Source organism: Myotis lucifugus, unplaced genomic scaffold, assembly GCF_000147115.1.
Source record: "Myotis lucifugus unplaced genomic scaffold, Myoluc2.0 scaffold_14, whole genome shotgun sequence".
NCBI classification, from domain to species: Eukaryota; Metazoa; Chordata; class Mammalia; order Chiroptera; family Vespertilionidae; genus Myotis; species Myotis lucifugus.
The window spans coordinates 14,046,348-14,071,842 of record NW_005871062.1 but is presented as its reverse complement, the minus strand read 5'-3'; the positions used below and the strand labels follow the sequence as shown (position 1 = coordinate 14,071,842).

The window sequence follows — 25,495 nt, the reverse complement described above, 5'->3', positions numbered from 1 at the left end:
TGCGTGCTACATGGGTTTGGTCTCAGGAAGAAAACCAGAGCCAGGGATGAGGATTTTAGAGTCATCAGCATGTGCATGTTGACTGGACTCACACAAGGGGAAGTGTTCAACCAGTGAGATGGTGTTAGGATTGGAGAGCAGGCTGCTGGGTGTTGCTCTCTGGAGAACAAGGAATAGGCAGAGGAGAAAGAACTCCCTCCAGAGGGAGGAAGAGTGTGGGGTCAGAAAATCCAATGGAAGAGAATCTTAGCGGAGGACGTGAGAGATTAGACTGGGATGGAGTGCGTCTGTGAGTGTGACTAGTAATGAAGTCATGGAACAGCGTCCATGGAATAGGGGTGGGAGCCAGATCACCACGGATTGAAAGCAAATGAAAATAAAAAGACATATACTGTCATACATTGTAACAGTAAAGAAAACCATCTTTGGAGAGTTATTGAAACTGAAATAGCTGAATCTTCACTTAGCCGGCTTCCTACCCCCCTCAATTTTATGCGTTTATACCTACCCACCCACCCACCTACCCACTTACCCATCTACTTATCTACCTAGCTAATCTTTAACTGGTAAGTCAAATGCCTTATTTGAATCATGGCCAAGGCTAAGGATGGGAGTGGGATAGGGAAAGAAACAGCCATATTTTCTTTTCCAGTTTTTTGTCCTATAGAATCAGCATCACAACAGGAAGTAAGAAGCTTTAGGAATATCTGATCCACCTCCTCCTCCTGGGGATGAATTGTGGGGCGTGGGGCAGAAGAGAGATAAATTAGGAGGCTACTGCAGTAATCTGGGATGAGATCAGGGTGATTACAATGGAAACATAGAGGAAAGAGCGAATCAGAGATTTTCTAAGCAAAGAAATAAGAGGATTAGTGACAAAACTGCATTGCTTCCTACTAAGAGCAAATATGTTGTCACCTTGAATATGTATAACTTTTAAAGAGCTTTCAAATATATTAACTTATTTGACCTTCATCAGTGATTTGTCCAATGTCACTACCTATTAATAACCAAACCAGGGCCAGACCCATATCTCCTAATTCCTACTCTACACCCTTTTCATTCATGCAACCTTGTTTCCCTCATCCGGCTCTGCAGCTCTAACCTGTCCTTAGCATTAAGGATCAGTCAATGCTGTTGCTTGGCAAATATTATCTTGGTTGGAGGAAAGAGCAGAACAGAGCCCTTCTGTTTGTCTCTTGTCACTTAATTTCCTGAGACAAACCAAGTTCATTCTGTTTAGAAGTACAAGGTCATAGATAGTGTACGCAGCTTTTTTTTTTTCTATCAGGAATGAAGGAAACTACAGTAGAAAGTTAACAATGAAACTCTTTGGTTGTGGTTCCAAAAAAAAAAAAAGAGGAACGAAAATATAATAAAACAATTGGTGTCTTACTACCTATGCAGGGTCTGCAAAAAGATACATATATCGCCCCAACATCTAACCCATAATCCTTATAAAGCAGCTAACATTGAAGGGACCAGGGGACCATTCATGAAGTGAATGGCCAAGAATGTGTGTTTCCCATGACCAGGTTTGGGCCACCAAGGGCAAGCCAACCTGAAGCTATCATGGATTCCAAAAGGAGTTCCTTGAAGGGTGAGGACTGGTGATCTTCTTTTTAAAAATATATTGTTATTCCCAAGCCATTATGCTCAATTAATATTTGACAAAGGAGGCAAGACCATACAATGGAGTCAAGGCAGTCTCTTCAATAAATGGTGCTGGGAAATTTGGTCAGATACATGCAAAAAAATGAAACTAAATCACCAACTTACACCATACACAAAAATAAACTCAAAATGGTTAAGGACTTAAAGGTAAGATGGGAAACCATAAAAACCTTAGAAGAATCCATAGGCAGCAAAATAGACATATGTAGTAGCAATATCTTTACTGATACAGCTTCTAGAACAATGGAAACTAAGGAGAAAATAAACAAATGGGACTACATCAAAATAAAATCTTCTGCACAGCAAAAGAAACCATCAACAAAACAACAAGAAAGCCCACTGCATGGGAGAACATATTTGCCAATGTTATATCTGATAAAGGTTTAATCTCCAACATTTACATGGAACTCATACAACTTAACACAGTGGTTCTCAACCTTCCTAATGCCGCGACCCTTTAATACAGTTCCTCATGTTGTAGTGACCCCGAATTTCATTGTTACAAATTGAACATAATTAGTGCATAGTGATTAATCACAAAAACAATATGTAATTATATATGCGTTTTCTGATGGTCTTAGGCGACCCCTGTGAAAGGGTCGTTCGACCCCCGAAGGGATCACGACCCACATGTTGAGAACCGCTGACTTAACAAAAGGAAGATAAACAACCCAATCAAAAAATGGGCAAATGACTTACATAGACACTTTTTGAAAGAGAACATACAGAAGGCTGAGAGACATATGAAAACATGCTCAAAGTCACTAATCATTGGAGAGATGCAAATCAAAACAACGATGAGATATCATCTCACACCTGTCAGAATGGCTATCATCAACAAATCAACAAACGACAAGTGCTGGCGAGGATGTGGAGAAAAAGAAACCCTCGTGCACTGCTGGTGGGAATGCAGACTGGTGCAGCCACTGTGGAAAACAGTATGGCGTTTCCTCAAAAAATTAAAAATGAAACTCCCATTTGACCCAGTGATCACACTTCTAGGACTATATCCCAAGAAACCAGAAACACCAATCAGAAATGATATATGCACCCCTATGTTCATAGCAGCACAATTTACCATAGCTAAGATTTGGAAACAACCTAAGTGCCCATCAGCAGATGAGTAGATTAGAAAACTGTGGTACATCTACACAATGGAATACTATGCTGCTGTAAAAAAGAAGGAACTCTTACCATTTGCAACAGCATGGATGGAACTGGAGAGCATTATGCTAAGTGAAATAAGCCAGTAGAAGAAAGAAAAATATCATATGATCTCACTGATATGTGGGATATAATGATCAACATGAACTGATGAACAAAAATAGATCTAGAGACAAGGTGGCACTGAGCAGACCGTCCAAACTCAGGGAGAAGCCGGTGGGGGTGGGGGGTGGGGGTGGGCGGGGTTAGAGATTAACCAAAGGACTTGTATGCATGCATATTAGCAGGACCAATGGACACAGACACTGGGGCGGTGGGGGCTTGCCCTTGGAGGTGGGAGTGGCCGGGGGCAGTTAATTGAGGAAAAAAGGAGATATGTAATACTTTAAACAATAAAAAAATATACTGTTATTGGTTTCAGAGAATAAAGGAGAGGGAGAGAGAGCTACTGGTAGAAATGTCAATGATGAGGGGGAATCATTGATCAACTACTTTCTGCATGTCCCCTACTGGGAGTTTGAGCCCACAACCCAGGCATGTGCCATGACCAGGAATCAAGCCATGACCTCCTGATTCATAGGTCCATGCTCAACCACTGAGCCACGCCGATCAAGCTAGAGGATTTTTTATTATTTTAGAGTGACTGGCAAGCTATGGGACTCTTATGGGTTAAGTTGTGTTCCCTGAAAAGATATGGTGAAGTCGCAACCTCTGTTATCTGTGAATGTGACCTTCTTTAAAAATAGCCTTTGCAGATGGAATCAAGTTCAGATGAGGTTCCTATGATGGACCTTTAATCCGGTATCACTGGTGTCCTTATAAGAATAAGGGAATTTGGACATGGACACAGAAAGAAAATGGCCATGTGAAGATGGAACAGAAATTAGAGTGATGCTGTCACAGCCCAGGGAACACTTGGGGCTACTGGCAGCTGGAAGAAGCAAGGAAGGGCCCTTCGCTAGGGATGTGAGAGAACAGGAACCTGCCAATACCTTGATTTCAGATTTCTAGGCTCCAGACTGTGAAACAGTACATGTGTGTTAAGCCACTCATTTTGTGGTGCTTTGTTACAACAGCCACTGGAAGTTAATATAAGGAACCAACCTGTGATTTCAGTCAGAGGCTAGGATAAAACTAACTCACAAGTGGGGTTTGAAAGGGCAGTAGAAGATAAAGTTTTCTTTTACTCGCACCTTATCCAGTTCTGTCCATCCAATGAAATGATAGTCAAGAATCCTAGTGCACGACACATGCTCAATAAATACCTGTTGTGAGTGAATGGTTTCCGAGCTTACTGCGATGTACCCTTTCTTACACTCTATTTCATTCGACTCCTCAAGTGGGTTTCTGTGCATTATTTCCATTTTTATGAACGAGGAAGCAGATGTCACAGACATTAAATAACTTGCCCAAAGAACATGACTCATAGTGCAAAACTGAGATTTAAACATAGGTCTTTCTGACTCTAGTCTGTGCTTTCCTACTCCACTGTCATCAAATTAGTCTCCCCACACCCCCAAATTGGGTAGATGTTCAATGGCCTGTGTCCCCTTAGTTCAGAGAACTATGCCTCATTTGAAATGATTTCTTAGAATCTGAATGCAAGGATTCAGAATTTCTTGGCCCTTTTTGTTCTCAAAAAGACAAATTGGCAACCCTGTCTACAGGACAACAGGCAGAGATTAGGTTGTGTAGCTTAAATAAATTCAGTGTGTATTAAACCTTGATTCTAGGTCTATGTTCTTGAACTATGAAGCTGAAAAAGACAGTTCTTGGCCTCAAGGATCTCACAGTCATCTAGAAGAAATTTTGGGGGGTGTTCAAAGTATTTGAATCACAAGTCAGAAGATGTGGACTCTTGTCTTGGTGCAACCACTCCACAGGGCTGTGATTGCAGACAAATCAAATAATCTTTTCTTCATTTTCAACTTTTTGAGAGATTTTTCTGTAAACCATAAAGAGTTTACACCAGAGTCAGGTAGCATAATTATTGTAATTATTATTGTTGTTGTTATTTTATAATACCACTTTTCTTGTATGTTTTAAATGTCCAAAGAGATACTCCACAATATATCAGTCAGCAATAGATGCTGTTAAGTAGCCAAGAGCAAACAACCCAGTTTAAGTGCTGTAAAGACAAAACTGCATTAGGGACTTTTTTTTTTCATGGAGAAAGAGTTTGTGATTTATTTTTTATAAGGATATTTAGAATCTGAAGAACATTGCTGACTCAGGAGAAATATAAAGGTCAATTGTTGGATCTAAATTATACTGTCACAACATTTAAATAATTAAAAGGTTGTTTCCAGAGATAATTGTAGTCCCACATGTTAACTAAGTATTTAATGACAATAAACTAAAAACAAGCTCTGTTTTCAAATGGGAATCCACAGAGCCTATTAACTGTCCAGATGGCCGGGAATAGAAGGATTAAAATGTATTTAAATTAGGGATCATCCAAATCTTTCAAACTAGACTTAAGTGGGTGTTAAGAGCCTATTTTGGAGACTTTCTAAAAGTCATTCAAAATGTGAGAGGAAAAGGACTTTTATTTCATTTAGGTATTTGTTTCTGGGTGATTTTTTAAAAATAAAATACTTAAAAACAATTTTTTTTATAAAGTTATGTAATACTCTTTCTTTGTAGGTGAATTAGAAAAAATAAATGAACAAAAAGAAAAAATAATCCTAGTAATTTTACTACCTAGATCTAATAACTGGGAGCACTTTGGTATACCTTATTTTAGGTTTCCCCCATATGTTTACATATAAAAACAATTACTCATGAACTCTCAGTCTTAGGGCCACTTACTTCCTTCTCAGAGCTCATTTTTCTCATTTTTAAAAAGGAGTAAAAAATACTAACCTTTATAGGGCAGTTGTGAGGATTAAATTTCATAATATGTATAAAATATTTAGCTTAGTAGTTCATGTTCAATCAAATCATTTATTATTTACTTGTGAAAATGGAATCTTACTGTACACGAGGTTGTTTAACCTTTTATTTTGGATGTATTTACATGCCAGTAAATAAACAACCATCACATCATTTTTAAGGACCCTGTAGTATCTCATTATATAGATTTACCTTAGTATGTTTCATCTTCTATTATTGCTATCACAAAAATTTGCATCAAATATCCTGGGGTATGTGTCTTTCTGTATATGAGTGGTTTATTTCTTGAGGATTATTAAAGAATTGCTGGGTCAAAAGGTACAAACATTTTGAAGCTTTTGATATATATTGAGAAAAACAAATACCATATAATTTCACTTATATCTGGAATCTAAAAAAACAAATGAACAAATAAATAAGAAACAAACTCATACATACTGAGAATATTTTGATGGTTGCCAGATGGGAGGGAGAATGGGAGGATGTGAGAAAAAGGGGGAGGGATTAAAAAGTACAAATTGGTAGCTGCAAAATAGTCATGGTGATGTAAAGAATAGCATAGGGAATATAGTCAATAATATTATAATAACTATGCATAAAATCAGATGGGTAATAAATTTATTGGGTGATCACTTCATAGGTTATTTAAATGCCTAATCACTATGTTGTACACCTGAAACTAATATAATATTGCATTAAAAAAAGAAAAATAAATAATTTAACCAATGTATTGATTCATTTCATTTTATGTATACTTTATGTATATACTTTATGTATATATAGCATATATAAAACATTATTCCCCTACCACCTCAGTGTTCTGATGTAGCTTGTTCCCTAATGATAGGCTTTTAAGGAGAAAAAATTTTCCAACACAGGCTGTTAAAGGTATTGGTTGTTATGGTGACCATAGTCTCTAAACTAATCATCAAATCTAGAATCTGATGATCTTGTTGAAGGAAGAGGCTTTCTCCTTAAGAAGAGAAAAATCTACTCTCTCTTATAGAAAAGGTAGAGATTCATTCTGGCAGGCCATCTGTGATGATGTAATGCTACTAATGTTCTTTTTCCTTTGGCCTTGAGGTAAGAAAACATAAAGATTTGACTCTAAATAAAGATTCAGGAAAATTTCAGTTTCCAGATGACTATTCAAATTTGTTTACAAAATCAGGTATAGATTAGAAAGCAACTGACATGGTTTTTGAATAAAGACTTATTTGTCCCTAGATTTTTGTACTTTATTTTTTCTTTGAATAAACTGTAATTCAGCATTATGCTTTTCAAATGGTGACAATACTGGTTGTGTGCTTTAGCTCAAAACTACATTACATAAATGGAACACACCCTTCAGTCAAGCTTTTGCAAAATCATAAACACTTGCCACTTGGTGAAGTTTTCTTAAAGAAAATAGGACAGATATGTCCAAATGAGTGCTAGCCTATCAAATTATGATATTGTGGCAATAGCACTATTGTGCTAACATCTTATACTGAAGAAAAGAAATAGGATTCTCTGGGTACATTCAACAGAAGGTTGAACTCTACTTCTCAAGGCACCATAAACTCACATAACTTCTGTATTTTTCCTTCATTTGCAGTAGCACAATTGGTGATTATCTATCTGTGTATCAATCTAGAGAGTGGAGATAGGACAGTAAATAAGACAAAAATTCATGCTCTTCATGGAGTTTCCAGTCAGGAGGAAGCAGATAAGTACTAAAAAGTACATACATAAATAAATAATTTCAAAAAGTTGTTAGCACTTTAAGAAATAGTTATATAGGACACTTAGGGAAGGCTTCTGCCTGAAAAGGTGATCAAGGAAGACCTCTTAAAGGTCTTTCTAGGCTATTACCTGGGAATAAGCTTGGGATGAATGGGCAGAAAAGCCTTATTGGAGTGGGAGGAGGGACAAGAGGGAATAATAACAGGGGCCAGATCATGTCCTATGGATCATAAGTAAGGACTTTGGATCTCATTTTATTTGTGATGGGAGACTACTGGCAGATTTTAGCTGCCAATATTGGAGGGAAGTGATAGGATCTGATGTACCATCTGAGAAGAGAACCTGGAATTCTCTAGGGAGCAAGACAGGAAGCTGAGAGACAAGGAAGGAGGCTGTGGCAGTAGTTTGGGCCAGAATGTTGCTGGTGTGGAGCAAAGTTTGCACAGGGTTGATAATAGATTCCGTTGAACTCCTTTCGTTTGGACGTTATTCCAACAGGATGTTCTGTTGGATTGGAGGTGAGGCTGTAGAGCAGTGATGGCGAACCTATGACACGCGTGTCAGAGGTGACACACGAACTCATTTTTTTGGTTGATTTTTCTTTGTTAAATGGCATTTAAATATATAAAATAAATATCAAAAATATAAGTCTTTGTTTTACTATGGTTGCAAATATCAAAAAATTTCTATATGTGACACGGCACCAGAGTTAAATTAGAGTTTTTCAAAATGCTGACACGCCAAGCTCAAAAGGTTCGCCATCACTGCTGTAGAGGAAGAAAGGGCACCTTTCAGGTTTTGTTTTGAGCAGACTGTGATGTTATGACTGAACTGGGGTGGGGACGGCTTTGTGGTGGGAAATCAAGAGTTAGGTTTTAGCCCTAGCTGGTTTCACTCAGTGGATAGAGCATCAGCCTGCATACTGAAGGTTCCAAGGTTGGATTCTAGTCAAGGGCAATGTCCAGGTTATGGGCTTGGTCCCCAGTCGGGGTGTGTGCAGGAGGCAGCTGATCAGTGATTCTCTCTCATCATTGATGTTTCTATTTTTCTCTCCCTCTCCCTTCCTCTCTGAAATCAATAAAAATATATTAAAAAAGAGGTTTTAGATATGTTAACGTACACAATGGAGATTAAAAACTCAAGTGGCATCATCAGTAGGCAATTGGATATTCAATTAGGGATCTCTGGGAAGAGGTCAAGAAAATCAGATTGAGAGCCAACAAGGTATAGTTACTATTTAAGTCCACAGAACTGAAAGCGATGGCTAAGGAGACAATGTAGGGGGAGAGAAGAGCACCAAGGGCTGTGCCCTGCGGCTCTGCGATGTTGAGAAGATAGATACAAGCGGAAGAACCAACAAAGGAGACAGGAAAAATAGTCTGTGAGGTGGGAGAAAACCAGTATCTAACACAGAACAAGGTGGAACACGGCTCAGCGCTCTCTGCTTTGTGCTTATTTTACTGAAGCAGATGTCTTCTGTCTGTACATTTCGCATCCATATTTTATACAAGGGAAGCTTCAGACACATAGCCATCTCATCACAGGACCAGTTTAGAAGCCATTGGTGTAGAGGAGATAAAGCATACAGCATGGTTCAAGTTATGTCATAAAGGTTTCTTAGCAGTCAGCATCAATCCAGCGGCCTTCTGTAAAATGCTCCTGTTCTTTTGAAAATATTTCAAAGATCCTGTAAAAATCATGAAGAACTGGAATAACCTTAGTGGATCGCAATGCTGCTCAATCAACCTCACGGTTAGCAACGAGGCAAAACATTTCAAAGTTGTGGCATGCCTGCCGGCTGCTGCCACAGCACAGATGTAACCCAGCCGGGTTGTGGAACCAAGCCCCTCCATACAGGGCAGATTTCAACAGGGTTCTAGACCAGAGTTCTGAAACCAGGACAGGTAACTGTTTCTACTTTCACTTGCAAATGAATGGCCAGAGTAAGATGTAAGGAAGGTTCATGGTGAATGGTCATACAAAGAACAAATTTAGCCTTGGGGCGAGTGTAATGGCTAAAACTGGAACTCATTTAAGAAAAAATAAAAAGAGGGTTCATGTTCAAGTCATTCATCCTTCCTGAATCTGGGTACAATGGTAAAGAGTGTTAAGTCATATATTTTCAGCGTGGGAAATAATTATTTTATAAATGGCACAGTATTTTCAGTCGTTTTAGTTGAACTTGAGTGTTTGCCCAGAATGTGTCTTGTGACATGTCCCTTGCAATTAGTTTTGTTGAAATCTGTTAACTTTAAAATATACGAATAAAAGGGAAAAACACTGAAGAAGTACAGAGGAAATCTGGAAAGAAAGTGAAAGAAAGCAATTAAAATGTTAAAAGATTAAAAATATACTGTATTTAAGAACTCTATAGGAACACATATCTAGGGATGCTATTCTTTGGGCAATATGGTGGTAAGAAATCTTGCATTTCCTCCTCACTATCAAGGAACTTGTTAGGTAAATATATGGTCATGAGAGAATTTAGTTGGGATTGAAAAATGACTGATGCTGGTGACATAAGTTCGGGCAAGGAATTCAACAACCAAGCCCATCATAACTAGACGGTCCCTTTTCCCACCCTGGCTTAAACTGCTGCAGCAGGAATTTAGATTAGACATAAAGAAAATGTACTCTGATTGAAATGATTGCAAGACATCAAAATGGGTCACCTAGGAACGTTTTAGAATATTCTTTCTTAGCAATTGCTAAAAACAGAACTGGTACTTCGGGATAGCCCTAGGCAAAAGTGAAGAATCATATACTCATAGACCGGCACAGCAGAAGAGAGCCTTAAAAATCATTGAATCCAGAGGTTCCCAAACTTGTCTGCACATTGAATCACCTGGGGGTCTTTTCAAAATTCCAAGATCCAGACCACGGCCAGGGCCAATGCAATCACAACCTCCGGGGGTGGGACATAGGCATAGGAGTTCCAATGGACAGCAGAGTTGGGGTACCATGGATGTAATCTAGTGGTCTCAAGTTACAGATGAAAAAACTGAGGCCCAGAGAGGGAAAGGGGTGTCCCAAGCCTGCCAAGGCAGTGAGCAGCAGAGGAGAATGAGAGACCGTCTCTTAACCTTGTTCTGACACACAGGGCATGCATTAAGAAGAGAGAAAAAAACAAACAACTTATTTTATGTTTATGAAAGCAATACATTGCCATTATAATTGTTAAAAAACCATTGAAATTGCCAATGAAAATTCATAATCTCTCAATCTCACCATCCATAGCTTTGTGTTTCCTTCTACTGTTTTCTCAAAGTCCACATGTACTTTTACATTTTTGTAAAAGCTAGGCTCTCCCCTTTGAGAATGGCGCTAGGCTGTTTGGAAAGCCAGGGAGATAGAGGTGCATGTGGTGCCAGGGAGTGCGGGGCCTTTCTGCCCTTTTCTTCCCCTTTTCTATGGATACATAGCATGAGGCCCCATCTCTCCTAACTTCTGCATTAGCCTGAGAACAGAATGGGTTCAGGATGGACTATGTAGATCCTGAGCAATGATGCAAAACCCAAGTGTAAAAGGCCTGCCTTGTGGAGTTAGCGTCACCAACAGCTGCACGCCCATCATCGGGACTCTGGAGGAAGCTGGACTGGGAACCTGCAGGTTCCACTCGTGTGGCCACTTCACCTCCATCATGTTCAGGATCTTGCCTGAATGAGCCAGAACCTCTACCTGAATTTACAGGGCTCTCTGTGTGTGTATGTGTGTGTGTGTGTGTGCATGTGTGTGTGTGTTCTCACCCATCCCAAGCAACCCGAAGGGTGCAAAGGTATTATTTTGAATGGGTTATGTCTTTGTTATTGGTCCAAATAATCACTGGATTTGGTAAATCCATAAAATCAAACTTCACTAATAAAAGAAATAGTTCCAATTTTAAAGACGAAATTGTATTATTGCCACCTGACCAGTGAAATCTAAAACCTAATCTATGAGGTGACTCTTGAATTTGATGGTCACAATTCAATGTCTGTTCACCATAGGTAGAGAACAAATGCTTTAGAGTAAAAAAAGCCTCATTTTGAAAAGGAGGACTATCTTTAGAAGACCCAATGAGTCACAAGGAATGACCTAGTCAAGGAGGTGGTTATCTCCCGCTGTAGCTTTCCCAAGTGTATTCTCTACGTTGGGGGCTATAAATGGCTTCAATAAACACCCTGTTACCATCACAGAAACACAACACTCTCCGATTACTTTTAATTATTTAAATCTTTTGTCACACTTACGTTTAAAGATAGAGTGATCTAGCCACTTTTGATCTGTAGTCAGATCAAGTAGTCAATCCTGTATTTGCATTTTCACTTCAGAGATGTGCAGGACACAGAAATAGAATATTTGATTGTTCATTCCTTTTCTATGACTATCTAAGCTTTTTGATGTAAGAAGCAAATGGTGTTTAATAACCATAATAATTTGATTTGGGGGGTTTGATTTGATGTTATTTATTTATCTATTAATCCATTTTTTACTCTTTGGATACAAGGTAACTAAGATAGAATAAGCCTCTAAATATTTTTTTTCAGATTTCACCACACAATTCAACTTTTCATAGGAAATCAAACTCTGTCTCCAATTATTTGCATGTGGCTCATATATGGTATTGATAATTTTATTATTTCATTTTTTATTTTTTAAATATCTTTTTAAAATTTATTTCAGAGAGGAAGGGAGAGGGAGAGAGAGAGATAAAAACATCAATGATGGGAGAGAATCATTGATTGGCTGCCTCCTGCATGCTCCACACTGGGGATCAAGCCCACAACCTGGGCATATGCCTTGATTGGGAATCAAACTGTGACCTCCTGCTTCATATGTCAACGCTCAACCACTGAGCCATGCCAGCTGGGCGATATTGATCATTTTAATACCTCTCTGCCCTTTGCTCACTTTCTCTTCATGTTTCTAGCCCTCAAACATAGCTGCTGTTGCCAGGGGTTGATGTATATTTCAAATAATATCAAGTAATTTTAATATAAATTAAAATCAATATGTTAAATAAAGAAATCTGAGATTAGATGAAATTTGATGAAAGAAAATATATCTCCAAACCAAATATATATATTCTACTGGTTCTGGTTCTCTAGAGAACCCTGATTAATATAAGATCTAAGAGGATGATAACAACTAATTATCTGGGAGGAAGAGGTAGACACTGGTTACCCCCATAAAAAATAATTGCTTTCTTAATCATCAGGAAGTATTCATGTATTGAACATCAATTTGTACCCATTATGGCATGGTACATTATATGTCTTAGTCCAATGAATAGAGGAAATTCAAGATGCCACTTTGCTCACAAGTTCACTAATTCTCCACTGAACTCTGTATGGTTGTGCATTTGATGTTTTATTTACTAAGCCAATGAGCAGTTTAAGTGTTTGTCATCAGAAGATCATTCAGTATTTTGATTTTATTTTATAAAAAGTCTTTCATTTTGTAAAAAGCAAAATGGGCAGATAGCTCTTCTGACTTGAATACAGAACTACATACTAGAACTATCCATACATTTATCAAAGACTACCTTATACTATTTTATATCTTCATCTATATCTCTTAGAAGGGTTTATCAAAAGTCACTGTACAATAATTCTTATCTATGCTTTATATTGTTTTTGGAAATCAAATTTTGTTTGTTAAAAATGAAATAAATACAAGAGCAAAGGACCTTTTGCCGGTTTTCCAATGAATGCCCAATACATCAAATCTTCATGTAATCTATCTACAGAAGTCTGTACCTATCCCAAGATTCCTTTGATATTTCCCAAAGAATATTTTATTTTATTTTCAGAAGATTTTATCTTTTTTGGATATTTGATCTAAATAAGAATGATTTAAGTAGCATTTAATCCATTAATCTCTCCCACCTACTTCAAAGAGGTGAGACTGTCTTAGAAAGCAAAAGGAAATACAAAGGGGTGGTGGAGACAGATAATCTTCTTGGTAGGAGAGCACCCAAGTCAGTAGCTTCTTACATAATCCTATAGTAAAGGCAGTTCCCAGAATCTTCTCCAATTTTCTTCAATCATTTAATATTTCTGAGGTGCCTATCAGATCTACAGTATATACAGAGACTAACTTCAGGTGAAACAAAATTTCTATTTGAAAATAATTTTTAAGTTTATGTCACTAGAGCTGAGTTCAGCTATTGTGTTGTTTTGAATATGGCATCCCTTCATTAAGCTTAACACAGGAAAGAAGGGCACCCATATTTCTAGAACAAGGAATTAGTAGTTAGCATTACACTCTCACTTTCCATGTTCTTGAACACGATAATTACCAATTTGCCTGTGATTTTCAGACAGTGCTGTTGGCAGGAGGCCTCAGGTCCTTGCTGGGCATTGGTAGAATGCCCGGGTTCCTCACCTGCAGAGGGTCCTCATGACATGGAGCGGGGTTTCCTCCAGAGCAAGTGATTTAGGAGGGAGAGCATGGAGGAGGCCACAGTACCTTTTATGACCTAATGTGTAAAGTCACACACCATGACTGCCACTTTGTTCTATTTATTAGAAGTGAATCACTAAGGCCGGCACACACTTGAGGGGAGGAGAATTAAGCTCCATATAATGAAGAGAGAATCAGAGAATTTTTGGACATTTTAAATGATCACAAGCCATGTCCCAAGTGAAGTTCAAAGGACAGAGAACTGGGGCATGGGAAGAGTTCAGAGCTCTAGAATTTAAGTGTTAGTAGATTTTAATAGGCTCAGTTAATTAGCCAGAAGGATTTATAGATATGCTCCCTGTTCTTGTTCTTTTTTTAAAATTCATTTTTAAAAATATTTTTTTATGGATTTCAGAGAGGAAGGGAGAAAGAGAGAAAGAGAGAGAGAGAGAAACATCAATGATGAGAGAGAATCATCGATTGGCTGCCTCCTGCATGCCCCCTACTGGGGACTGAGCCCACAACCTGGGCATGTACCCTGACCAGGAATTGAACCGTGACCTCTTAGTTCATAGGTCAACACTCAACCATTGAGCCACGCTGGCCAGGCCCTGCTCTTGTTCTTGCATGTGACCATTATACTTTCCTTTGTCCATGCATCTTCATTTCCCCCCATTTGCATACTCCATTATTCTTTTCCAAAATTTGCTCACAAGAATACCTCCCTTAGGGCAAAGGTAGAGCTATAAAAACACTGATTAAAATGCGTACAATCATCATCATAATATTGGAACCAAGTGAATCGTGACTTTGAGGTCAGGGGCCCAAAGTTCATCTTCCATTAGTCAGAAAGTTTGTTATGTTATTAAAGCACCCATTAGAGAAGAGATGCTTAGATGAAGTAGATGCATGAGAGGAATCAATTGTTATTTTTGCTCATTTATTTATCCAGCAAAACTTTGTGGGGCCTTTCTCTGCACCAGACTCTCAAAGGGCTGAGAACATAATGAAGGATGAGACACAGGCCTGCCTGTAAGAGGTCAAAGTCTAGTGTGGAGACAGACATGTAAACCCATAATAACTATACCACACGATGAGCTATATTTGAGTTGTCCCCTGAGATGCTTACACCTGTGATTCTTCTAGCTCTTTAAGGGCAGAGAAGGTCTTATTCAATTTTCTATTTCTAGCAGCCCGCAGTGCCTGGCCCCCGCACAATGCCTGGCCCACAGAAGAAGCTTAAACATGTCTGATGAATTTGAAGGTGAGGCTCCTAGCCAGACTAACTAGCTAAACTCAATATTAGATGCCGACTGGCTCTTTCCCTCCCCGCTAAGGGGTGATAAAGGAAGTGTTTCTGACGTGTGGTTGCAGGCTTGCCAGCTGCCTGCGTGACCTTCTCCCTCCTCTGCAGATGCCAGATCTCACTAGGGATCTCCCTTTCTGGGAGGCAGCTCCAGGCTCCTTCCCTGCTTCCCACGCCCGTGCCTCCCTGGGCGTCCTTCCTAGGAACACTTTGTAGCTGACGGTGCACTTGGGCTGCTGGCTGGGAGGAAAGTCCCCAAGGAATCTCCTCTCCATTCTTGTTCCGGGAAGAATGAACAGGAATTTTTGTGTTTTGTTTTTTTCTTTTCTAAAATTACAATACTTTAGGTAGGGATAAATTTGCAGTGATTTTTTCAATAAAATGTGAGATATGGAGTCAAAATGCCTCACCCATACAAGGCCTCACTAGATCCATAGTGCAACTTGAGCTCGAGCAGTGTCAACCTTTGTACATAAACAGTCCCCAGGTCATTTAAGATATGCAATCAATAGGCCTGTGGAGTTGGCTATCTTTTCTCCAGTAGAAGATACTGTATTTTAGCCCAAACATTAGTTGAATGACATGTTGTCAGGTGTTACTTAGTAAAAGTAAAAACTCATGTGTACCATGTAAAATACAAGACATGCCCAATGTTACTCTACGTCAAGACTGGTTGGTGCCACCTGCATCCTTGTAGGTGTGTCTCACTGGCTGACACTGAGGTTGAGACCACAGAGGCACAGTCCCTGGCAGAAACCAGTATGCCTTAGAATCGTTTGTTTACATTAGTTATGAAAATGCAGATATTCCATTATAGTAGGAGGTGATATGGCACTTTATATGCAACGGTAGGTAGACAGAATGGCCCGAATTAGGGGATGAATAATCAGTTATCTATCCATTAATTCAACAAATATTTACTAAATACTTACTAGGTACCAGACAGTGTCTTAGATATTGAGGTACAGTGGTAAATATCAGACCAGGATCCTTTTCTCGAGGGAGTTACATTTAAAAATATATATATATTTTATTGATTTTTTACAGAAAGGAAGGGAGAGGGAGAGGGATAGCGAGTTAGAAACATCGATGAGAGAGAAATATCGATTCAGTTGCCTCTTGCACGCCCCCTACTGGGGATGTGCCCGCAACCCAGGTACATGCCCTTGACCGGAATCGAACCTGGGACCCTTGAGTCCGCAGGCTGACGCTCTGTCCGCTGAGCCAAACCAGCTAGGGCGGGAGTTACATTTTAAAGCAGAAAAGACAAACGACAAACAGACACACAAATAAAGACAAACAAGAAAAAGCCCCGTGATAAATATGAGGAGAAAAACAACACTCTAGATGTTGTGGTAGCAACTGGGTGGGCAGGCTCAGCTTTCCTGAGGCCCTGACACTCCGGCTGCAACGTGAATGACAGGAAGGAACCTGCCCCCTGAGGATCTGGGGGGAGTGCTCCCTGCAGAGGAAGGACAGAGTGGAAACAGAGGGCGGTGAGGTTGTTGTGCAAGAGGCAAAGGAGGACACTGGCACCTCTGGGGCTTGTGAGGGGATTGAGGAGAAGCAGGAGCTGCTAGGTTCTTAGGCAGGATGGTGACAAAAAAGACATCAATGGAGTTTAAAAAAATAGCACTTAAGAATGGAATAGACTATGAAAGAGAAAGAATATTGAAGTCAGATGATATAAAATATAAAATGGAGACTTTGGAAAAATTCAATTTAGAAAATGATTTTCCTCTGGGTCTTAACTAGTGTTTGGAACTGCCTGTCTCTGATGAAGCCGGTCTGTGACACCATTCTTTGTTGGCCTTGAAATGAAGAATGGGGCACTTTTCGTTCTCTTAAGCATCTTATACCCCTCTCTAATGTCTGTAACTTACCACGTTTTCCTTGGTTACCAACATAATGCATGTTTATGATGGAACGTTTGGAAAATACAGATAAACTAAGAGACGGAATAAAATCCAAATCTAGCCATCCAAGAATACTAGTGTTAGCATTTAAACACACACTTTCTTTATGCTTACAGCAGTCAGCACAGGTAGACAGCCAGTAATGTTTGTTGAATGAATGACTACTTGAAGTAACTTACAGCCTCCTAGGATTTTGTAGCTGGAAAGGACTATAGAGGTGTGGGGACTGAGGCCTATACTATTGATGAAATGAAGCTATTAGAGAGAAGTTGAAATAATAACTAAGAGAAGCCAGGAAAAGATAAGTCTACAAGGAATGAGGTGAGTGTCATGTAGAGAAGGGATTCAGCTCATTCTGCCTTGTTCTGGAGAGGGCAAAGCCAAGACTAAGCAACACTGGGAGTTGTCGTAGGCCAATTTCAGTGTAATACAGGGAAGAGCTTTTTTCTTTTTTAAATATATTTTTATTGATTTCAGAGAGCAAGGGAGAGGAGAGAGAGAGAAACATTAATGATGAGAGAGAATCATCGATCAGCTGCCTCCTATATGCCCCACACAGGGGATCGAGCCCACAACCTGGGCAAGCGCCCTGACTGGGAATTGAACCGTGACCTCCTGGTTCGTAGATCGACGTTCAACCACTGAGCCATGCCGGCCAGACCAGGGAAGAGCTTTTTAATAGGTAGGACTATTCAAAACTAAAACAGGTTTTCTTGAAAAGAAGTGAGGTGCTCCTAATTAGAAGTGTTCAAGTAGAAACAGATTATGTTTGAATGAATAATTTGTCAAGTATGCTTGAGTAGGAAAAATATATTTTGTGTGCCTGGTTGGAATAAATAACTTCTTAGGTCTTTACCAAAACTAAGATGAAATGATTTTGTGAGTATATATCTCTAAATCAATATATATCTATATCTATATATCGCACACATAGATAGATGGATAATTTTTATCTTATTGATTTGTTACTTTGAAATTAAGCCTTTTGAGTGTGAACCGATTCTTTCTCATTCTAAATGGGATCTTATCAATTCTGTCTTTGCTGACCCAAATGCTATGGTTTTAAATAATCTTCTTTTTAATACTAATTCAGTGTGCTACACACAGTAGTTCAAAAGATAAATTTAAATGAGCTCTTAAGTCTGAAAAAAAAATCTACATTTAAAATAAATTGAACTATAGGCTCCATGCAGTTAGACAATGTGGTCTCAGCGGATCTCAATCAAATATATCAGTTGATCACATTCAGGAGATCTAAAATGCATTAATTTTTTCAAGTAAAAAAGGCTAAAATTAAAAAAAGAAATTTGGGTAAATTGTATTGTGATCAGATAAAAAGTGTTCTCTTATTGGGTTTCTGAATGATGATATGAGATTATGGCTGGAATTATTTTCTAGAATATAAAGAATCCTTTTACTATTAAATTAGAAATATGATTTAACTGCACTTCAAGTATGGAGTTACTGAAAGACTGTTCATAGTACAATAATTTCATCCAAATTCTAGTGGTGAGACAGCCACATAAATGAACCATATTACAGGAATACTTTCAAGACTTCCTATCAGTAACAGAAATGGAGATCCTGACAAGTTCCTGCTTGGGTTCGGTGAGAGCCACTCTCACATAGCAATCTAGCACAGCTCTGATGAGTACCACGGACGGTATCTATGGTGTACTCTTTGTGATTCTGACCAGAAAGAAAACAAATAAAAAACAGCAAAAATTGTCCCTTTTGGTTCCCCTTCCTCCTTTCCTTCTTCCTTCCTCTCCCTCCGTTCTTTCTTTCCTCCTCATTAGAAGGCTAAATAAGAAAATTCATGCCAGAGTCCTAACTGGTTTGGCTCAGGGGATAGAGTGTTGGCCTGTGGACTGAAGGGTTCCAGGTTCAATTCCGGTCAAGGGCATGCAACTTGGTTGCAGGCACATCCCCAGTGAGGGGTGTGCAGGAGGCAGCTGATCTGTTTTCTCTCTCATCAATGTTTCTAACTATCACTCTCCCTTCCTCTGTAAAAAAATCAATAAAATATATTTTTAAAAAAGAAAATTCATGTTCGAATTAAGTATCTCATTTTATTTACTATATCAACATTGTTATTGTTTGGCATACTCTTTTTAAAATATTTTTTTTTACTTTTCAATTACAGTTGACATTCAATATTATACTAGTTTCAGCTGTACAACATAGTAGTTAGACATTTATATAACTTACAAAGTGATCCCCCCATATCTCTACTACCCACCAGACACCATACATAGTTATCACAATATTATTGACTATATTTCCTATGCTGTACTTTATAACTCGTGACTATTATGTAACTGCCAATATGTACTTCTTAATCCCTTCATCTTTCTACCTATCCCTCCCACCTGGCAGCCATCAGTTTGTTATCTGTATCTTTGAGTTTTTTTCTGTTTATTCGTGAACTTTGTTTTTTAGATTTGAAAAGATATATGCATCCCTATGTTCATTGCAGCATTATTTGCAATAGCCAAGATATGGAAACAATCTAAGTGTCCATCGACAGATGACTGGATAAAGAAGATGTGGTATGTATACACAATGGAATATTACTTGGCCATAAAAAAGAATGAAATCTTGCCATTTGTTTTGGATATGCTTAAGAGTAAAAAATTATGGCTTGAGTCAAGATAGGCCTTCCATCGGCTGGAATATCTCAGCCATACCTTTTCAGTTAGGGAAATGTATAATATTTCTGGGGCAGCGACACCTTCTATGTTTCAGACATTGTGTAGATGCTAGAGAGATGAAAATGCCAGGCATGAATCTTGGCCTCACAGAGAGAGGCATAGAAAATGCATAGCAGAGATTCATCATAGAACCCAGATGAGGCTCAGCGTTCTTTCTGACCCAGGACTCCAGCCAGTCACTGCTAATCTATCACAGAATCGGCATAAGAGGTGACATCTATTAGTCACTCCTGGTAGGAAGTCCAAAGTACTCTGGTAACAGGTTTCATTCTGATAATCATAATCACGGTTATTTCATGTCTATAAAGTAAGACCCATTTCAGGTGTACCCTGCTGAATTTTGAGTTTTTGAATTCCACTCTCAGAAACACGAAATAAAAGCAATTTTTTTAAAAGTTACCTCCACTGCTGCTTTTGCCCTTTCAAATTCCTCTTCTAAGGAGTGGTTTCTGGAGAGTAATGCACTTCCCCAGCGCTGTTCTTTGGTCAGTCGAGCCTGAAATGAACCAAACACATGGTGTTATAATATTGGAATCACATAGCACAAAAGTACAAATGTTTTTCCTTTTTCCATATTCCCCTAGAGTTTGGCAGCACTGCAACGGATTTTGGAATACTTTGCAAGCATGATGTTGCCCAAACTGGAATGGTGCCAAAAAGAATCAAACGCAAGCATGATTCTTTTTAAAAAATATATACTTGTATATATTTTCATTGATTTCAGAGAGGAAGGAAGAGGGAGAGAGAGACAGAAACATGAATGATGAGAGAGAATCATTGATTGGCTGCCTCCTGCACGCCCCACACTGGGGATCGAGCCCTCAACCCAGCCATGTGCCCTGACCAGGAATCGAACCTGACCCTCTGATTCACATAGGTTGATGCTCAACCATTGAGCCAAGCTGGCCAGGCATGCATGATTCTTCTCACAGGGTCTTAGGCCTGGTCATACTAAAAACAACACCCAGGCCCAACCTCCCGAAGTTTTAACTTTAATTGGTCTTGGTGCCAGGCATTAATCTTTTTGTAAGTCTCCCATATGATTCTAGGATGCAGCTAGAATGGAGAATCTCCACTGGAAGACGAGACTAGCTGATATTCAAGCTTCCAGCTGGTTAGAAGGACCAGTCTCGGGTAAAACTGTGGGAGCTGCAGAGATGAAAGCTGGCAGCTGGGTCTTTCTCTTTAAATATGCAGCAGGTCCTCATTCTGGATTCTTTTCCCATTGCCTTCCCTCTATTGGCACATTTGTCTAATGCTCCATTTCCTTAGGACATTGCTCTCTGTTAAATAATAGTCACTTAGATAAAATCATGTCTGATAGCTCCAACTGCTTTGTCACAATTAACAGGCAAGTGCTACACGGCTTAGTTAAATGAAAATATTTCCAGCCCCCGCCCCCCCCCCAAAGAATCTGCTGGAATTTTTTAAAATGGTACTACTTTTAAATTTGACAAATAATAAATACTTTCTTTTGGGAAAAAAATTAATTATGGAAAATAAGAGGTGCACCTCTAGACTTTTCTTTGCAGTTACATATATATTTATGCACTGATGGAACATCATAATGTGTTTCAAAATTTTGAAACATAAATGATACGCTATTCTGTAGCTTACTTTTTTCTACTTAGCAATATATCTTGGAGAGTCTCCACAATTTGTATGTGTCAATCTACTTCACTCTTCCCAGGGATTTCCTAGCACTAGTAAGTACCATGTACTGTAGTTTGTTCAGAACTCTCTCCAGGAGTAATCAGGATGTTTCCAAATTTTCTCCATTTAATTATTTGTTTTCTTGTCTACCTTCTGACTCTACTGTAGGATCCATGCAGGTAAGAATTTGTCTGGAAACTTTTGTACTGCCCCATCCCAAGCTCAGGGCCTGACAAGTGATTCGTGCCGCAAGGATGCCTGTGGATGGATGGATGGCAGGCTGAGGGAGTGCACTGATAAGGCAGTTGGGCCCTGGGGAATAGGAGGAGACAGGCTTGTGGCATGAAGTATCCCACCCCCCTTCTATCTGGGCAGGGAGGCTCCTTGGCCATGTGTTAGACTGCTGTCTTGCAGGAATGCTCAACCCCAGCTTCTACGGGAATCACTGCACAGGCCTGGGTCCCACCCCAGACCAATGAAATAGAATCTCTGGGGCTGGACCTGGGCATTAAAAGTTGGAAAAACTCCTCTGGTGATTTTGAAAAGCAGTCATGTTTGAAAACCACTGTTCTATAGCACAACTGTTCTTCACTCAGCACTTTCCACCTAACTTGGCAAACTCCTTTTGGCCCTCCTTTCCCAACTGGTTATATAAGTCCCTGTCCCTCAATCCTTTGCTTTAGAACCAACTCTCTTGTCTTCCTGCCGGTTCCCCATCAATGAAATAAACAAATGAGTGAATTTTAAACTGTGGATCCATAGTCAAACACGAACTTTGTGCATTTTTATAATGATGTCATGGATGAGCCATGAATGGCATTAGAAGAAAAAGAAAGCATCAATATTTTTGTTCCAAGCCACCTCCTTTCATTCGAGGCACTTTTCTCTGGTGAAACACGATCTGTCTGTCCTGTGAAGCTGACCTAACAGGGCTCCATTACTGTCACCGGCTTCCCTTCATCGATGTTTCATGACACAAGTGGATTATGAATCACAGATGCAAAGGGAGCCACACATGAGGGAGAAGAGGAGCATCTCTCTCAGGAGCCTAGACTTACAGTTCATATTCTCATTATCACTTAAAACAGCAAATATAAATAGATTCTCACTGAGCAAATGAGATGTTGTTTTGACAGTACAATGGCTATTTACAAGAGCTGTTTCCCACATTGTTAGAAAGGCTTTGGAATATTACTAAACAAATGTTATCTACTTCACATGGTAAAGCCATCTATTTTGGCCAGAGAAGCACGAGATAAACATTATAAACTATAGGCAAATACTGAATGTACACAGAGGCAGTTTTCAAGCTGAGATTAGTATGCAACTAAAGGTTATAGGCAAACCTGTGATGTGGGAAAACATATGTAAGTAACGCTTGTAAATCGCTTAGTATTTACCAAGAGGAATGATAAACCAGACTATTACACCTATAAGTTTCAGTTGCAGCTGTTTTGGTAGCAGAGTATTTCCCTGTATCAGTAGTTCCCAAGCTTTAGTGGGCATTAGGATCACCTGAAAGTCTGGTTCAATGCAGGTGGCTAGGCCCCGCCCTAAGCGTTTCTGGTTCAGTAGGTGGGGGAAGCCCACCCGCAGGGTTTCTGATTCAGTAGGTGGGGGAAGCCCACCCCCAGGGTTTCTGATTCAGTAGGTGGGGGACTCCCATCCCCAGGGTTTCTGATGCAGTAGGTGGGGGAAGCCCCAGAATCTGCATTTCTAACAAGGTCCCAGGTGATGCTGGGCAGGCTGGTGCAGGGACCACATCATGAGAATTTCTGGTCTAAACACTGACATGATGTGCATGTAGGTGGAGCTCTGTTGTTCACAAATGTACTTTGACACAGATATTTCTTTTCTTCTTCGCATGATTTTGAATAATACTCCACAGTTACAGCAACCTCCTGGAGGGGCGTTGGCTCTAAAAACAGCATTTTAATTGCTTTAAGCTAATTGAATTTTAGGGAATTACACTCTCTAAAGGAGAAGGCATTTAGTTCCTTTAGCTGTCGATTGTTCTGAATGATAAGCACCAGGTGAAGGGAAAGAAGAAAGAAATTAACCTCTTTAAAGAGAATATTATGTTTTATTTTCATTATTAAAAATTATAATTGTGATCAAAATTATGATTTGAAATGAATGTACTTGTGGCTGTGGTTTTCCTAGCATAACTTTGTTGGCTAATCACGAAGCCAGTCATTGGTAGCTTCTCATAAATTACCTGTACGTTATTACCAAAGGTCTCCCACCAAAATACACTTTAAAAGAGCTCAGCATCTTTTCAAAGGGAATGGAAGGAGAAAAGGGATCTGCTTAACTGTAGGAGAGAAGAATATAACCACTAGCAGACCGTGGGTGACACTATACAGTGATGGCGAACCTTTTGAGCTCGGCGTGTCAGCATTTTGAAAAACCCTAACTTAACTCTGGTGCCGTGTCACATATAGAAATTTTTTGATATTTGCAACCATAGTAAAACAAAGACTTATATTTTTGATATTTATTTTATATATTTAAATGCCATTTAACAAAGAAAAATCAACCAAAAAAATGAGTTCACGTGTCACCTCTGACACACTTGTCATAGGTTCGCCATCACTGCACTATAACAATCGCGAAAAGCATAATCTCTGGAGTGAGACTGACTGGGGCCAAATCCATTTATTACGAATTGGTGACATTGGACCAATTAATCTCTAGAATCCTCAGTATTCATCTGCAAAGTGTATATTCACCTATAGAATCCACATAAGAATTAGTACAGCCCTAGCTGGTTTGGTTCAGTGGATAGAGCGTTCGCCTGCAGACTAAAGGGTCCTGGGTTTGATTCTGGTCCAGGGCACATGCCAGGTTGCAGGCTCAGTCCCCAGTAGAGCACGTGCAAGAGGCAGCTGATCAATGATTCTCTCTCATCATTGATGTTTCTATCTCTTTCCCCCTCTACCTTCCTCTCTGAAATCAATAAAAAATATTTTAAAAAATTAGTACAATAATTCATGTAAATACACACACAAAAGAATCAGTACATAAGTGCTCAATAAAACGTGGCTTTTGTTATCATCTTTCTTGTTAGTACTTATCAGGTGTGACTTTAGAAATACATTTTAAAAAATATCTGTGCCTTGAGTGCTTTTGTTCAGTGGTTAACGAAGACCACTTGGATTCTTACAGTACATCAGATCATTTAAACACTTGCTTCATTGAGATGCTCAGATTTTTTTTTCTGAATCAGTCAGCAGACATTAATCATCAAAGGCACACAAAAAGCTCTACCTTAAGTGTAAAGAGCAAATTCCCAGAGCTTTGTGCAAAGAGGGAGCATATGGCTCCTCTCTCCCTCCAACTATGAAATTCTATGTTGTAGAACATCAAGGCAAATCAGTGCTGACTTCAAAAAGAAACGGACAGTCTATTACCACCAATAACTGAAAAAGTATTTTTGAAACTAGCTTCAAAAGGATCAAGAATTAAATTTTGTCTTTTTATTTTCTCTACCCTTTCACCATTAGCCACAACTTATAAATTATTAAATTGGACAAGCATTTATTATTCCTGCTTTTTGCTAGCATTCTCTTATTTTTTTACTTCAACAAGGATTTGTTGAATACCTACTGTGTACAGATTTCCTACTGGGATGAAAATGATCTTTCAGCTTTCTTTCCTTCCTTCTGGCCTTCCTGCCCATCCTTGCCTTTCTTTTCTTTTTCTCTCCCATCTTTGCTCGCTTCCTTCCTCATTGGTAGCTCACTGTGTATGTCCAGGAGGGACAGGAAATGTGGGTGTGGCTCCTGTGCTGTCTTCCAACAAGCAAAACTACATTTATAGCATACTACCCAACTCTTCCTATTAGACATAATGGTCTTGACGCTTCTTATAGTCAGAACCCTCTAATTTTTTCACTGCCTCACTGTTGCTTTATAAATAGTAGATGTTCAGTCCCATTTACTGTATGGAATAAAATGGAAGCCACCAAGAGTAAGAGTTTGAGAATGAATTTGGCAGGGGGCAGCACAAACTTGTGTTTAGCTTCAGATCAGATGACAATCCTCATTTATCTTAAAATGTTT

At 39.2% G+C, this 25,495-nt stretch overlaps 1 protein-coding gene across 1 annotated transcript in view; it reads right to left on the bottom strand.

Moving 5' to 3' along the window:
- The window catches only part of PEX5L (peroxisomal biogenesis factor 5 like), a 220,511-nt gene that overhangs the window by 27,927 nt on the left and 167,089 nt on the right, over positions 1–25,495 (bottom strand). The window contains exon 8 of the mRNA XM_023750490.1: positions 20,179–20,274. Within this exon, the coding sequence (XP_023606258.1) occupies positions 20,179–20,274 (96 nt within the window). The remainder of the gene's footprint in view (positions 1–20,178; positions 20,275–25,495) is intronic.